This window comes from Dermochelys coriacea, chromosome 1, assembly GCF_009764565.3.
Source record: "Dermochelys coriacea isolate rDerCor1 chromosome 1, rDerCor1.pri.v4, whole genome shotgun sequence".
In the NCBI taxonomy this organism is placed as follows: domain Eukaryota; kingdom Metazoa; phylum Chordata; order Testudines; family Dermochelyidae; genus Dermochelys; species Dermochelys coriacea.
The window spans coordinates 315,317,037-315,331,389 of record NC_050068.2 but is presented as its reverse complement, the minus strand read 5'-3'; the positions used below and the strand labels follow the sequence as shown (position 1 = coordinate 315,331,389).

The 14,353-nt window shown below is 39.9% G+C and overlaps 1 protein-coding gene across 7 annotated transcripts in view; it reads left to right on the top strand.

Annotated features, from left to right (window-relative positions):
- Positions 1-12,839, top strand: part of MOV10L1 (Mov10 like RISC complex RNA helicase 1) — an 84,157-nt gene extending 71,318 nt beyond the window's left edge. For 6 of the 7 annotated variants that reach the window (XM_038414930.2, XM_043496119.1, XM_038414998.2 and 3 more), the window contains 6 exons: positions 4,679-4,852; positions 5,164-5,313; positions 6,026-6,133; positions 7,845-7,982; positions 10,808-10,899; positions 11,589-12,839. In XM_038414930.2, coding sequence (XP_038270858.1) covers positions 4,679-4,852; positions 5,164-5,313; positions 6,026-6,133; positions 7,845-7,982; positions 10,808-10,899; positions 11,589-11,598 — 672 coding nt within the window. In that variant the 3' untranslated portion in view covers positions 11,599-12,839. The remainder of the gene's footprint in view (positions 1-4,678; positions 4,853-5,163; positions 5,314-6,025; positions 6,134-7,844; positions 7,983-10,807; positions 10,900-11,588) is intronic. The other variant, XM_038414948.2, reaches the window with a different exon arrangement.
- The last annotated feature ends 1,514 nt before the right edge of the window (positions 12,840-14,353 follow it).

Here is a 14,353-nt window from a genome sequence, read left to right as displayed (position 1 = left end):
TCAGCTCTTTGTTTTGTGTGCTGACAGACGAAGACAGCAAGCAGTTTCAGCACAAACATTTTCCTGACAGATTACTTCCTGTATCATGACAGCTTATGAGATAGTGAATACCCCTCCTTCACAGAGACTTTCAGCCCATTAATGAGATCTCAAGCTATCTCTAGCTATTTTCTACCCATACTGGATGTTTGTAGGGCAGCTACTTGGTCCTCTGTGCATACCTTCAGTCATCCATTACACCATCACTACAGTTGCAAGATCTGATACAAACTTTGGAGAAGCAGTGTTATAGTCTCTATTTAAATAGACTCTGATTCCTGCCTCCTAATGGTACTGCTTGTCACTCACCTGAGTGGAGAACACATGTGCAACCACTCGAAGACGAAACTGTTGTTTACCTTTATTATAACTGTTTTCAAGATGTGGTTGCACACGTCTTCCATGACCCAACCTCTGTCCACTCTACATCGGAGTCCTATTTCTCCAGATTCAGATGCGAAGGATCTGAGGGTGGTCTGAGTGGTGCTATTCTTACATAGTCTTGGGGGAGAGGGTCTGAGGATGTGCAGGATATGAGTACTGCCTCGATGGGGTCTGCTGCAGAAAACTCTCTGGCTCCAGCGTCCTGCTTGCGCATATAATTTGAGGGGAATACATGTGTAAAACTGCATCTCAAAGAACAACAGTTACAGAACAGGTAAGTAACCATTTTTTCCCCTAGTGCACTTTGATCTACTCCTGGGAATAGATTAAAGTGCACTAGGGAGATGGTTCTCAACCAGGTGTCCATGACCCCCTTGGGGGCCACAAGCTTGCTTCAGAGGATCTGCGAGTCCCGAGCCCCAGTACCCTTTGGGGCACAAGCCCCGAGCTGATGGGCAGAGTTGGAGGGAGGCATGGAGGAGTGTCCCCTTCCCCCCCCAAACTGTAGTGCCTTAACCAGAGTGGGGCAGTCCCAGGGGGAGCTCCAAATGCTCCCTCCACTCCTCTTTCTCCCCACCCCCTGAGGCCACACTCCCTGCCCAGGTCAAAAATGGGAAGCCAGAGCTGGGCAGTACAGGATGGCTGTTGCTCTGACTAGTGCCATGGTGCTCCTCCTCCTCCTGGTGCCCGGGTCTACAGCTGCTCCTCAGCTCCCTTCCCCCTTTGACTACCCACGCAGCCAGTAAGAGCAGCCTGGATGGGGGTACCTGGCTCCAGGGCCAGCAGAGCCCTTGGAGAGCAGCAATCACAGGGAGGGACCTGGGGAGCCCTCCCAGCACACAGCACCTTGCTATCCCCCTGTCTGCACACAGCCCCTAGCTACCTGTCTCCCTGCACTGCGAGTGCTTTTCAGACTTTTTGAGCTGAGCATGCCCTCTGAGTTATGATTTTTAGTTGCTTCCCCCCCCCCCGCACGCGTGCACGCGCACACACACACACAGACAGGCTGGGTGGCTTGCTGAGGGGAGTTGGGAGTGGAGGGTGGTCTTCCTTCCTGGGCCCTGCTGTGTGGAGCTGGCCCAAGCCCCATCTGGCCCTGCTCCCTAAAATAGAAGTCAAACTATGCCTAAGCCCGAGTGCACCGTCCAGCAGCTGGAGCTTTGTGCCCCACAGGTCAGAATCCCAGAAAAACCACATGCACCGCACCACACCACCACCACCACCCTGCGGCTGAAGCTCCAAGCCTCCCTGGGCCCTGGAGTTTTATAGCCTATTGAGGGGGGCTCAACGAAAGAGGGTTGAGAACCCCTGCACTAGCGAACTGTTAGTGCATGGCAGCAGGGTCCACATGGACACTTACTGCGCATTAGGCTAGTGCAGGGCAGACCTACATCCTATCTTGCTGCAAACTGAGTGTTCATGTAGACAAACCTTCAGTCTCCTGTGATTTCATAACTCCAGTCGTTCCTCAATCCTCCATAAAACTCCAAAGGTAAACAGGACTTGCTTTTTTAGTAGAAAAATTAACTCAGAAACCCTCCCCCGTATTTAATATTAATATAAACAAACAAGAAAAATGTTCAGACATTCATCTATCCATAAAGATGCTGCACAGGCACAATTGCCCCACCTCCCAGTTTTAGGCCACCTTTTAACACAGAAGGTATAAACCTGTGAATCTTTCCACATAAAAGGTGGAAAGATAATATTGCAGCAGCAGAAAATGAGCTTTTGTAGAATTGCTGGAAAGAAGTGAATGTATATATATTGTCTACTGTATAACAAAGCTGTAAAACTACTTCATTCACCACAGAGCTGAAACAAAAAGAAACTCTAATAGTTTGTTCAATGGAAACGGCAGGAGAACTTAAACTGATTATGATTACTGGAATTGGAATTCGCTCAGAAGTGCAAGCTTTCTTCCCAAAAAGGGCAAAGAATATTTAAGTAACACAAGTGATCTGAGCCTGTGGTATGTTTTGCCCAAAGTAGCACAGTGTCCACTAAAGTCATTCTGAAGCATTGGTTGTACTGATTCACTTGAAAGAAAAATATTTAATAAATCACCAGTACCACTTCCTGCAGCAGTTATCCCATCCAAGAGGTTGAACTAGCCCAGCCTTACTTATCCTGAGATCAGACAGGGTCACAGCAGATAATAATGGCCACAGAGACGAGAGGGAAGGGCAAGAAGACAGTGTTTACCATTTTTTTTTCTAGGCTTTTGGCTGTATAATTGTATGCACATAAAATGAGCTTGTCCCCTTTTCACGCTTCAATAGCAAGGTTAAAAGTCCCATAGCTGGTTTCCTTTCATTAAGGTCTATTTTGGCCGAGTCTAAATATTATGGAGTCTACTGGGAGTTACATTTTAGCATTTGGGAAGAAGGATATATTTAATAAAAACCAGTTTTTATTATTTTTTTTAAAAAGCTACAATAAATCTTGTCAGAACTTTTACTACAAAAAAATCAGCTATATTTTTCTTTAAGCACAAGAGATCCATGAGTTTGTAGAGCCTGCACTGGAGTATCCAAGAATTGTTGCTGTGCTATGGAGATGAAATAGTGTTATTTGTTACTGTAGTGCATAGGAGCCTTAGTCATAGACCAGGACCCCATTTATCAAAGTGGAGTGCAAACACAAACCAAACTGATCCTTTCCCTCATAAGCTTATAATCTAAGAATAAGATGAGACAACAGATAGATGTAGATAGATGGGGGAGTACAAGAAGTTGGTGTGATAGGCAGTGATCTCTGCACATCAGCAGCCTAACCATAGTCAAGTTTTCTTTAGGCATCGCAGCAAAGAAGCATTTTGAGGAGGGATTTAAAGGTTGATGATGTGGTAGTTTGCGCAGATATTTACAGGAGAAGAACCCCCCAAGCCCGAGGGATAGCACATGAGAAAGCATGAAGGTGGTTGTTTGAAAATTTAACAAGTGAGTGATAGAGGCTGGCATCATGGGCCAATTGGGGAGGAGCTTGATCAGGAATAAGAGATGATAGGTAGGATGGGGTTTGACGTGAAGGTCCTTGAAAGTGAAGACAAGAAACTTTTATTTTTGATACAGTAGAGAAGGGGAAGCCAGTGGAGGGGTGAAAAAGAAAGCGATGGTCTAGGAAAATGATCTTAGCAGCAGCATTCTTAATGGAAAAGCATCTTAATGCAGTAATCAAGATTTAAGGTGACGAGAGTTTGGACAAGAGTTTTGGCTGTGTAGGTGAATAGGCAAGTCCTTATCTTAGGTAAGATATAGACACAACCTGTGAGGACCTAGAGAAAGGGCAGAGTAAAAAATCATACACAGGTTATTGGTGTGAGTGAGAGGATGTCTACAGTGATTGAGAGAGGAGGTAGTGGCGAGGGCTTGGGATGGATTATTAGAAGCTGTTTTTAGCCATATTCAACTTGGGCTGGCAGCTACACATCCACAAGGAGATCTCACAGAGAGAGGTTGACGTTTTAATATGGATAGAAGATGACCGGTCTGGAGTAGACACATAAATTGGTGAGTTGTCTTCTTAGAGATGGTAGCTGAATTTGTGTCTGTGGATGAGATTACTCAGAGATAAATTGTAGAAGAAGAAAAGGGGACCAAGGACAGAGCTTTGTTGGATCTACACAGAAAGTTGGAGGGAGAATGAAAGGATTCTTGAAAAACATGCTGAAGGAACAATTAGAGGTAGGAGGAGGACCAAGAGAAGATAGTCACGGAAGACAAGGGAAGAGAATATTTCAGGAAGAGGAATGTGGTAGGTAATGTCAAATGGGGCTGATGGACCAAAAGGCATGAAGATGTAGTATTGGTTCTGAGCTTTAGCTAGGAAGAGGCCATTAGAGATTGTAAGAGGAGTGGTTTCAGTGGTGTGCAAGAGGCATAAGCTGGACTGGAACAGGGTCTAGGATGCAGCTGAAGTAAAGGAACTCCAGACAGTGATTGTAGATAGCACATTCAGTGAACTTAGAGACAAAAGGGAGATGGGTAGTTCGAGAGGCAAATGGGGTTAAGAGGTGTTTTGTTTTGTTTTTTTTTGTTTGGGTTTTTTTAAGATGGGAGAGACTTAAGTATGTTTGTATTGGGGAAAAGAGTTAGATGTGAGGGAGAGGGATTAAGGAAAAGAGTGAGGGGATGAGAGTAGGTGTGGAGATCAGACAATAATCTCTATCTGTGCTGGGAGAAGGAGGCAAGAATTGCAGGATATGGTATGTGTGCAATTTCATTTTGTGGATTTTGCGTTTTCTTCCTTGCAGGTTACAAAGCTTTTGAAGAATTACAGATCACATTCTACATTGCTTGCGTTGCCATCTAAACTCTTTTATCATAAAGAGCTGGAAGTTTGTGCAGACACTTCAGTAGTAACTTCTTTGTTGGGTTGGGAAAAATTACCGAGGAAGGGGTTTCCACTAATTTTTCATGGCATAAAGGTATGTAAAATATTCTTACTGAAATGGGGGTGGGGAATTAAGGGAGATTTGATAGGTGGGAGACTCTTCTTTAGTAACATAAATTTCATATGCTTGGAAGTGCAGTAATTGGAGAAGGACCTGTTTTGTTTTTCCTCAATCTAATTCCAGACAATGTAGATACATTTAATCCAATTAGCCGACAATGCTGTATAATTTGACTTCTTTCCAGACCAACTCCTAAGTATTAAGAAGATAATCAGCAAGTATTTATCACTAAATTTGCAACAACTCTCAATGTCTGATCTTTATTTTTTTTTCTCCTAATGCAGGGCACTGAAACACGTGAAGGACACAACCCCTCTTGGTTTAATCCTACAGAAGCAGTTCAAGTAATGCGTTATTGTTGCCTTCTTGCGAAACATGTTAACAATGCAGTGTCGGTGACTGATATTGGGGTGATTACACCATATCGTAAACAGGTCTGATTCTGATGCTTATAAATAAGTTTTTCTGTATTTAAACTCATATGTTTGATTCACTACTAGTGCTGTTTATTGCAAGAAACTATTGCTAACTTCAGACTACTTTCCTAACCGTATTATGTATTGTACTGTCAATCATATTTAATAGTCTATTAAACTATCAGATAAAAAGCTAGCAGTAATGAAAAAGAACACATTCTGCTTCTCTCCCTCTCATTAAAGTCCCCAGAACTATCACAGTTGGTCTTCTGCCTACTTACAGAAGCAGTTGAGAAAATTGTGGAGAGACTGGATAGTAGCTAAATACACTCTAAGAAATTTTGTAATGTTGAAATTCTTATGAACTGTATTAATGTGAGGAAAAAGCCAAGAAGCGTGAACTAATTTGAAACTGAAAAAATATCAGTTGCAGGTTAAAATGTTGAGATTCACTTTGTCCATAGACAATTAATCATACATAAACTGTGTTATTGGGAACTTTACCTATTAGTATGGTAACAGGTATGATACTTTCCAGTGTGAACTTTGTACTTTATCTAAAAGCTCTTGTTAATCATTCCCAGTTAGAACATTTGCTCTCAATCCAGATGCAAACACTTTGAGAAGTATAAAAATTTTTACATTAGGTTCTATTTTTGATTCACTTTATATGAAAGATACTAGTTATTTAATCTAAAAACAAATTCCTTCAAATATTTTTGTTTTATAGGTAGAAAAAATTAGGTTTCTTCTGCGAAATGTTGATTTGATGGATATTAAAGTTGGTTCTGTAGAGGAGTTTCAAGGGCAGGAGTACTTGGTGATCATCATATCGACAGTATGTAAAAGTGCAATGTTTTTTATACAACAGTAATCACCGTTTTAAAAAGCAACGTATTTTTATCTACCACTTATGTATCGCAGCACCTAAGATACTACTTCATTTTCTAAGTACAGGCAAATACTGCAGTATGTCAGATATCATTTTGTAGTAGGTGGTAAATATTTACGTTTATATTGGAACAATTGTCTTGTTTGTTTTACACAAGGGTATGACTTTTTTACTTCAAACTTCGAGTACATTTAAACATAAATTGGGGAATTGAAAATTGTGTAGATTTAAGCTAATAACTATAGAGGAGAAAACTTTTAATCACTATGATAATGAACCTGTCTACAGCTATTTGATTTATATGAAAGTCAACATTCAGCCCACTTCCTAATGAGAGGAGTGCACATGACCAGACTCGCTACCTCAATTGATACCTTTGCTGGTAGTCTATCCAAAAGCACCAACCCCAAACATGCATGGAGACTGAACTATCTTATCACCTTGTAAATTTGTAGGCTTGGCAGAATTTGATTTTTTTATAGTTTTGATGAATAATCTGTTTATTTTTAAGCATTTTTTAAATTTTGATCAATTTAAAATTTCAGAGTTGCAGAAAATTGAGGGGAGTCAGACGATAATTATTTAATGACAGTAGATTTTGCGATTCAGAAAGTTAAAGCCTCGTAACCATTAAAACACAAATTTCAGTATCATATGTCCAAATATGCAAAGTATATAGCCTTAAATCAAACTAATTTCTCAAGCATCGTTTTTTCTTTCTTTACTAATCTGTGACTGTCAATTATTAATGGAAATATGTTTTCACTGGTTTCTGTATGCTGAAATCAACGTTTATCAACATTTACTGATAAAAATATAATGCTTCCAGGCCATATTACTTGTATTGTGATAGTACTTATCTCGATCTTAGCTCCATTACCGTAGTATGAATGCCTCACAGTCTTTAACATATTTATCCTCACAACAAAGATGAGTGACTTGCCCACAGAAAGTCTGGTAGAGCAGGTATTTGAACCCAGCTCTTGAGTTCCATGCTAGGAACCTAACCATAAGATCCCATTGAGCTTGGGTGCATGCGTGTGCACGCACAGGTGCAGAAGGTCTCTGCCCTGAAGTGTTCCTAATCTAAATAGGAGACAATAGGTGGATATAACATACAGGGAAAGAACAAGGGAACGACGTGAAGTGTGGTAAGTTCTGGTCCCAGAGTACCAGTTGTCTGAAGAAGATGGTCCCTCCATGTTAGGTTTGAAGCATGTCTGGGCATTGTTAGGAAGTGTGCAATACTATTCCATGTACAAATATAGTAGCTTAGTCTGTGGGTCGATCAATTAGAACTTCTCCAGAGCATTACCTACCTTCACCAATAAAATTAAATAATGTTCTAAAATGGCGCTCTTCATTAAGATGTGCACTACTAATTTCTTATTCTGAATTAGGATTGACACCCCTGATTGCTGCTTCACTGGGACCACTTTACACACCATTCTCCTTGAGCAGTCTCATCTGGAGAACTTGCCTTGTGTAGGGATATCTACAGTGGCAACGTAGTTGGCAGGGTGAAGTTGTACTTATTATGTGTTTTCTCTGATCCATCCTTACTACAGTAGGAAAGAAAACAATTTTTGACTGCAATATATTTTAGTGAGTTTCAGTCTACTTATTGACTGTTGCTTTGTTTGTCTATTCGTTTTAGGTACGATCAAATGAGGGTTCATTTGATGATGATAGATACTACTTGGGATTCCTCTCTAATGCAAAACGATTTAATGTGGCAATTACCAGACCAAAGGCTTTGCTTATTATGGTGGGAAATCCTCATGTTCTTGTAAAAGTAAGGTGTTTTTGTTTTTTCGCTGTTTTTTAAAAAAAAAAAAAAAAAACAGAAGTGTGTGTGCAGTATTTGTATGGTATTTTGGAGCTATGAACTGTTTTTTTTTGAGTTTTTATTTACTTGGTGTGAAAAACAATGTCTTTGTTCTCCTTTATATGAAACTTTTTCAAAACAGTGTTGAGCACTGCTTTCTTTTAGTGTAGTTCTGGTTTGAAAAGTGATTAAAATGGCACCTTCTAACCTAACACATACCTGTCCCTATGCATAGCTGGCACCTTATCTCTTGACTTTAGTGACATGTCACTAAAAGTCAAGAAGTAGTTTTTTTACTCATGTTAGCGGCATTATTCTGCAGTGCTAGGTTTGTGAGCTGGATTCTCTTTTAGCATATGTATTGTTTTAAGTTTGGAGCCAAATTCTGCTCTCGCGTGCAGAAGTTCCATTGGATATTGCTTTCAATAGGGTTGCACAGTTGTAAAATAAAGTCAGAATTTGGCCTGTATAATCTCCTACTGATGGTGGTAACGCACAAGTGTGAAAGAGTCTGGCCTGACTTTCAGATCCCAGAGAGAGTTTGAAGGATGGGCAGTTGGGGGCAGGGCAGGCTCTAGGATTTTTGCTGCCCCAAGCAAAAAAAATTTTTGGCCGCCCCCGCTTTTTTTTCATGCCCCCCTGGCTCCACCCCAACTCCATCCCTTCCCCAAATTCCCGGCCCCGCCTCCTCTCCCGGGCATGACGCATTCCCCCCCCCCACCCATTACTTCCTGCGGCTCCCCCCCCCACAACCCCCGGCCCTAGCTCACCTCTGCTCCGCCTGCTCCCCTGAACACGCCATTGCTCTGCTTCTCCCCCTCCCTCTCAGGCGAGGGAGAGGCAGCACGTTCAGGGGAGCAGGCGGAGCAGAGGTGAGCGGGGTGGGGGGGGGGGCGGCGCGGCGCAGCAAGCCTGGGAGGGAGTGGGGAGAAGCAGAGTGGCAGTGGTATGCTCAGTGGAGGAGGTGGAGCGGAGGCGAGCTGGGGCTGCGGGGGCACATTTCTAGGGGCGGCATGGCCGGTGCCGGAATGCCACCCCTAGAAATGTGCCGCCCCAAGCACCTGCTTGTTTTGCTGGTGCCTAGAGCTGGCCCTGGTTGGGGGAGGAAGGAGTTTTTACTTGTAAACTGAGCAAATTTCACCTAGAAACCAGAGATGCCTCCAAGATGGAACCTTGGCATACTGTTTCTAGTTTCCTGTATTTTGTTTTTTCAGTGCACAGCCATCTCCTTTATTTAAATTTGTATTCCTATCTGTGACTAAAGGGACAATTAGAGAAAGGAATTTATATGCAATATTTTTGACTTCTCAGCTTGTGGCTTCAGTTGCACTGGGACTCTTCATATGTTAGTACTACAGCTATTGACTTCCATGTCCTAAGAAATACAATGGACATTGTCATCCACAACGTCAAAATGCTTTCAAAAAAGAAAAGGAGTACTTGTGGCACCTTAGAGACTAACAAATTTATTAGAGCATAAGCTTTCGTGAGCTACAGCTCACTTCATCGAATGCATCCGATGAAGTGAGCTGTAGCTCACGAAAGCTTATGCTCAAATAAATTTGTTAGTCTCTAAGGTGCCACAAGTACTCCTTTTCTTTTTGCGAATACAGACTAACACGGCTGCTACTCTGAAAAATGCTTTCAGATATCACTTACATGTCTTTAGACTATTTAGCTCTTTTTGTCCATGTCTTCTGTATCTCTAAAGGACTTAAGAGTAAGCAAATGCGTAGAAGTAGGACAATCAAAATTTTCCTTAGTCTAAGCCATCTTATTGACAATCTTCCCTACCATATAAGGAAACTCTAGATATGTTTAGATGGAGAAAATCAGTGTGAAGCATCATTCTTTAAATTACCGTCCTCAGCCTTACCTGGAAATGAAAGTGTTTTAGTCCCTCCTCTCATCTTGGTCAATATGAATTTATAATTTAGAAATCAGTATATTTGTAGGTAACAATCATGATGTTTAGGTTAATTTGGATACATTGTTAATCTTGTTAGAGAGATTCTCTTTTTGCTTAATCTTCCCAAAAGAATCCGAGGGCTCTTAGGGCTTATCTGTAGTGCGTCTTAGTTCACATCAGTCCCATTTTTGAACAGAACTACATTAACTTGCACAGAACTTTTAGTGCACACCAGCAGGGTTTATACAGGTCAGTTAGTGCATGACACAGCCTGGTGCGTATTACAATTCTCACCCCAGCTGGTGTGGATTTAGGCACTGTATAGACAAGCCCTAAGAGTCCTTGGATTATTTTGGGAATACTAAGCCTAAAGGGAATCTAACAAAGTGTTAACAATGCATCCAAATCAACCTAAACAACATGATTTTTACCCACAAAATATTGATTTGTAAATCCATGTTGACCAAGATGAGAGGATGGACCAAAACACTTTCATTTCCAGGTAAGGAAATGAGGAGGACTACAGATAATAAGAATTCTGTGTATTTAGAATCACTACCTTCATGTGTGTATTAGCTTCATCATTTGATGAATCAAAAAAATAAGGTTAGTGTGCCTTTCCAGAATGCAGTGTTTCAGAAACTTCTAATACTTTTAGGAGCACATACTAATCTATCTGTAGAAAATGTAAATTCCAGCTAAATACAGCAACATTATTTAATTACCTTCTGTTAACAAGTCTGCAGGTTCTATTTTTTAACAAATAATTTATTCAAATAAATTTAGGTCTCCTGTACGCTTGCATCACCTGTTAATACGCTTTCAAATACACAAATGAATTCTAACTGTACTACTGTATTTAAACATAACTTTTTTTTGGTAGGATCCCTGTTTCAGCGCTCTTTTGGAATACAGCCTAGCAAATGGAGTTTATGTAGGTTGCGATTTGCCTTCTGAATTGAAATCTCTGCAACAGTGAGTGCCTGCCTCTTCAGTGTGCTTAGGTGTGGGGGCAACATATTGTGTGTGTTTCTAAACAGATACAGACTCTAATAAGGGTATGACAAATACAGGAATATCTGTTTCCATATTCAGAAGGTGTGGTTACTGAGTTGTAAGCGTTTCTTTTCCCATATGCGTTAATTACCAAATTCTAGGTTATATAGACTATTGTAATTTATCAAAATGTGCACATGTATTTGGGGAACTAGATTTTTTTTCTTTTGTTTTTTTTTGTTTCCTCCAAGCCATTAAGTATGGCCTTTGGAGACCTACAAATAGGAAAAGGTACATCAAAAAATTATAAGTGAACCAAGGCCGTTATATTCCAATGAGTGCCTAAAAGCTAAGCACCCAAACAGAGCTTTGTGTATCAAAACAAATGGGCTGACTGCTTGTTGAGCATTCATACCAATAACTTAAAAATCTGATTTGAAAATCTATTTCTTAGGTTTCTAAGAGGATAGCAACTTAACTAATGGAGAACAGTTTTTAAAGAATGTGATTTAAGCTAACTGAGCCCCTTTTAAGCAAGATACTAGATTTACTACACAGGAATTAACTTTTTATCTAAACCAGCACTTTCTTATTCATAGGAGAGCGGTTGGATCTATTTCACCATTTGTAATTATTTTTCCCTTTTACTTTTTAACTTTAATCCATAGATACAACTAGCTTCCAGTGCTCAGGGCGTGACCCGAAGACTTTTCCATCTGGAAGTGAATGTGTGAAAATCATTTGATCCAAAACAGAAACTCAGAACCTCTAGTTTCAGCATTGTTTTCTAAATAGTTTGTATTCCTAAACTTTAAGGAGTTTTTTTTTTTTTCAACTACAAACAACTTTAAGTTCAAAATCTTGTGTGTCAAGGTAAAGTTGCTATACCAACTTAAGTCTTGTACCAAACGAGTATAAATACCTGAAGTTTATGCATACTGTAATGTATCATTATCTTTTTGGCTTCTCAAAACAGAAGCTAAAAAGAATCAGGAACTAGTGTTGAATTTCTCCCATCTTATGTTTAATTTTGTATCTGTAATAGTCTACAATTTTATAATGTCTTTTATTCAGTGCCCTGCAATCCTCTGAGTTCATGTAGTATCAGTATCGGTTCAGACCCAGGCAAGTATTTCAATCCAGGCTTCTGAGAAAGCTTTATATCAAAAGAATAGTTTTTACAGTGTTTCAAGGATTTCTGTTTCTTCTTCTTCTTCCCCTCTCTTTAGTCTCTGGCATTTTTCTCTGAAGAAAGCTATTGGTTTCCAAAAGGCTTTTTTCCTTGCTCTCACCTGTTGTAACAAATCTGTAGCTTCTGAAGGTGACATAGCTTCTTTGGGCTAAACTATCACAAAAACCTATAATAGAGGTACTATATTTATGAAACTCATAGCTTCGTGCTGCACTTGGGCTTTGTCCAGGTTCTCAGATTAACAAGAGAAAGGAAGTGGTAACATAAGGCATTACCTTTTAGGCAACCTCTTTTTTTTTTTTTTTAAATACAGCCAATAATCCCATGCAAGCAAATAACCTAGATGGCTTCTAGTGCACTTGCACAGAAAGGATCATCTTAATGATTTGGGGCTAGGAAATTAGAATGTAGTTTGGAAGATGTCAACTAAAGATTACAAGGGTTACTTAGAGATAAAAGTTAGACACTATAGAACAAAGGTGGAAAAACACTGCAGCAGTTACTTCAACAAACAAACTTTAATTTTTTGTTTTGGAAAAACAATGTTCAGAAAATGCATCCCTATGAGAATGACCTGCATTTTTTATATATATATATAATAAAATTTTTTTTACTGGCAAAATATGAGAACATATATATGGCTTATTTTCCTGTATAAGTGAGATAAAGAGTGTTTAGAAATTTACTGACTAATGTTTAAATAATAAAGCATGGTGTACAAAAATAACCTCAACTGTAGCTATCTAGTGATTTTTATGAAAACTTAATGGTGCAGCTCCTTTGAGGATTAAGAAATACTGTAAGCAACAATATGATCCAGCCTGGACTGCCTACAGTTTCATTTATTGGGTTTCTGACTGCCCATATACCTTAAACAAAGGTTTTGATTAAAGGAATTCCCATAACAAGAAGTACAAGGCTTATAGTCACCTCAGTGTTTTCTTTTAATTTTTTTTAAACTACCAAAATTTGTGGGTTGTTTTATTTTTGTTTCCCTCTTCAGTAAGCAAACAGCTGACAGTCTTGCTATAATAGATCTGATCAGTGGTTCATGCAGTCTGATAGCCCTTTACAAGGCAGTGACCTATGTCATGCTTTTCAATATAATACGTTAGGGGAAAATCCGAAATTCATACAAGATTAAAGCCACAAGGGACAACTATCTTTCAGTCCGATAGGCCACAGAATTTCACCCATTAATTCCTGCATCCAGCCCAGTAACTCTTGGCTAAACCAGAGCACAGCATGTAGACACTGTTTCTTTTTTTATTTTTAAGGGTTCATAAATAGACCTTTTGTGATCATTTAGTCTGATTTACATAACACAGGCCATAGGATTTCCCTGTAATAATTCTGGCTTCAAGTCCTATAGCTGTGATTGAACTAGAGCACATTTTCTAGAAAAACATCCAGTCTTGATTTTAAAATCTGCAATGGCGGAGAATCCACCACAACCCCTGGTGGGATGTTCCAATGATGAATTATCCTAACTGTTAAAAATGTGCACTTTATTTCTAGTCTGAATGTGTCTAGCTTGAACTTGCAGTCACCAGTGGATCTTGTCATACCTTTGTCAGGTAGTTTAAAAAGCCATCTGTTACCAAATGTCTGTTGTCCCATGTAGGTCAGACTGTGAGCAGGTCTCACCCTTAGATAAGCTAAATAGATTTAGCTTCTGGAGTTTCATTGTAAGTTATGGTTTTCCAATCCTTCAGTCATTCTTGTAGCTCTTCTCTGAATCCTCTCCAAATTTTCAAAATCCTTATTGAAAAGCGGTCACCAGAACTGGACACAATTCCAGTAGCAGTTTCACCAGGGCCAAATACAGGTAATATAACCTCCCTATTCCAACTCTATTCTGTTTATATATCCTGCAGTCGCATTATTAGCCCTTTTGGCCACAGCATCACACTGGAAGATCATGTTCCGTGGATTATCCACCATATCACCAAGTCTTTTTGAGAGTCACTGTGCCTCCAGTTCCTTCTCACTGCTGCATGGTCTGAGTTGTAGCTGTTAGTGTCCTCTCCTCTTTGATGCACTTTTTAAAGAAAAGTTGTTTAGAAATTCTATATATAGTTAGTTTTAGTCTACTGTTTTTGCTGTTTCTTCATAATTTAGTTTTTAGTAGCAGTTTTAGTAGGATTTGGACTTTGGGGGAATCTGTTTTCCCATTCTTCCCCCTCCCACCCACTCCCCAGCACCCCCACACACATTATGACAAAGATGCCAGGTTTCAAG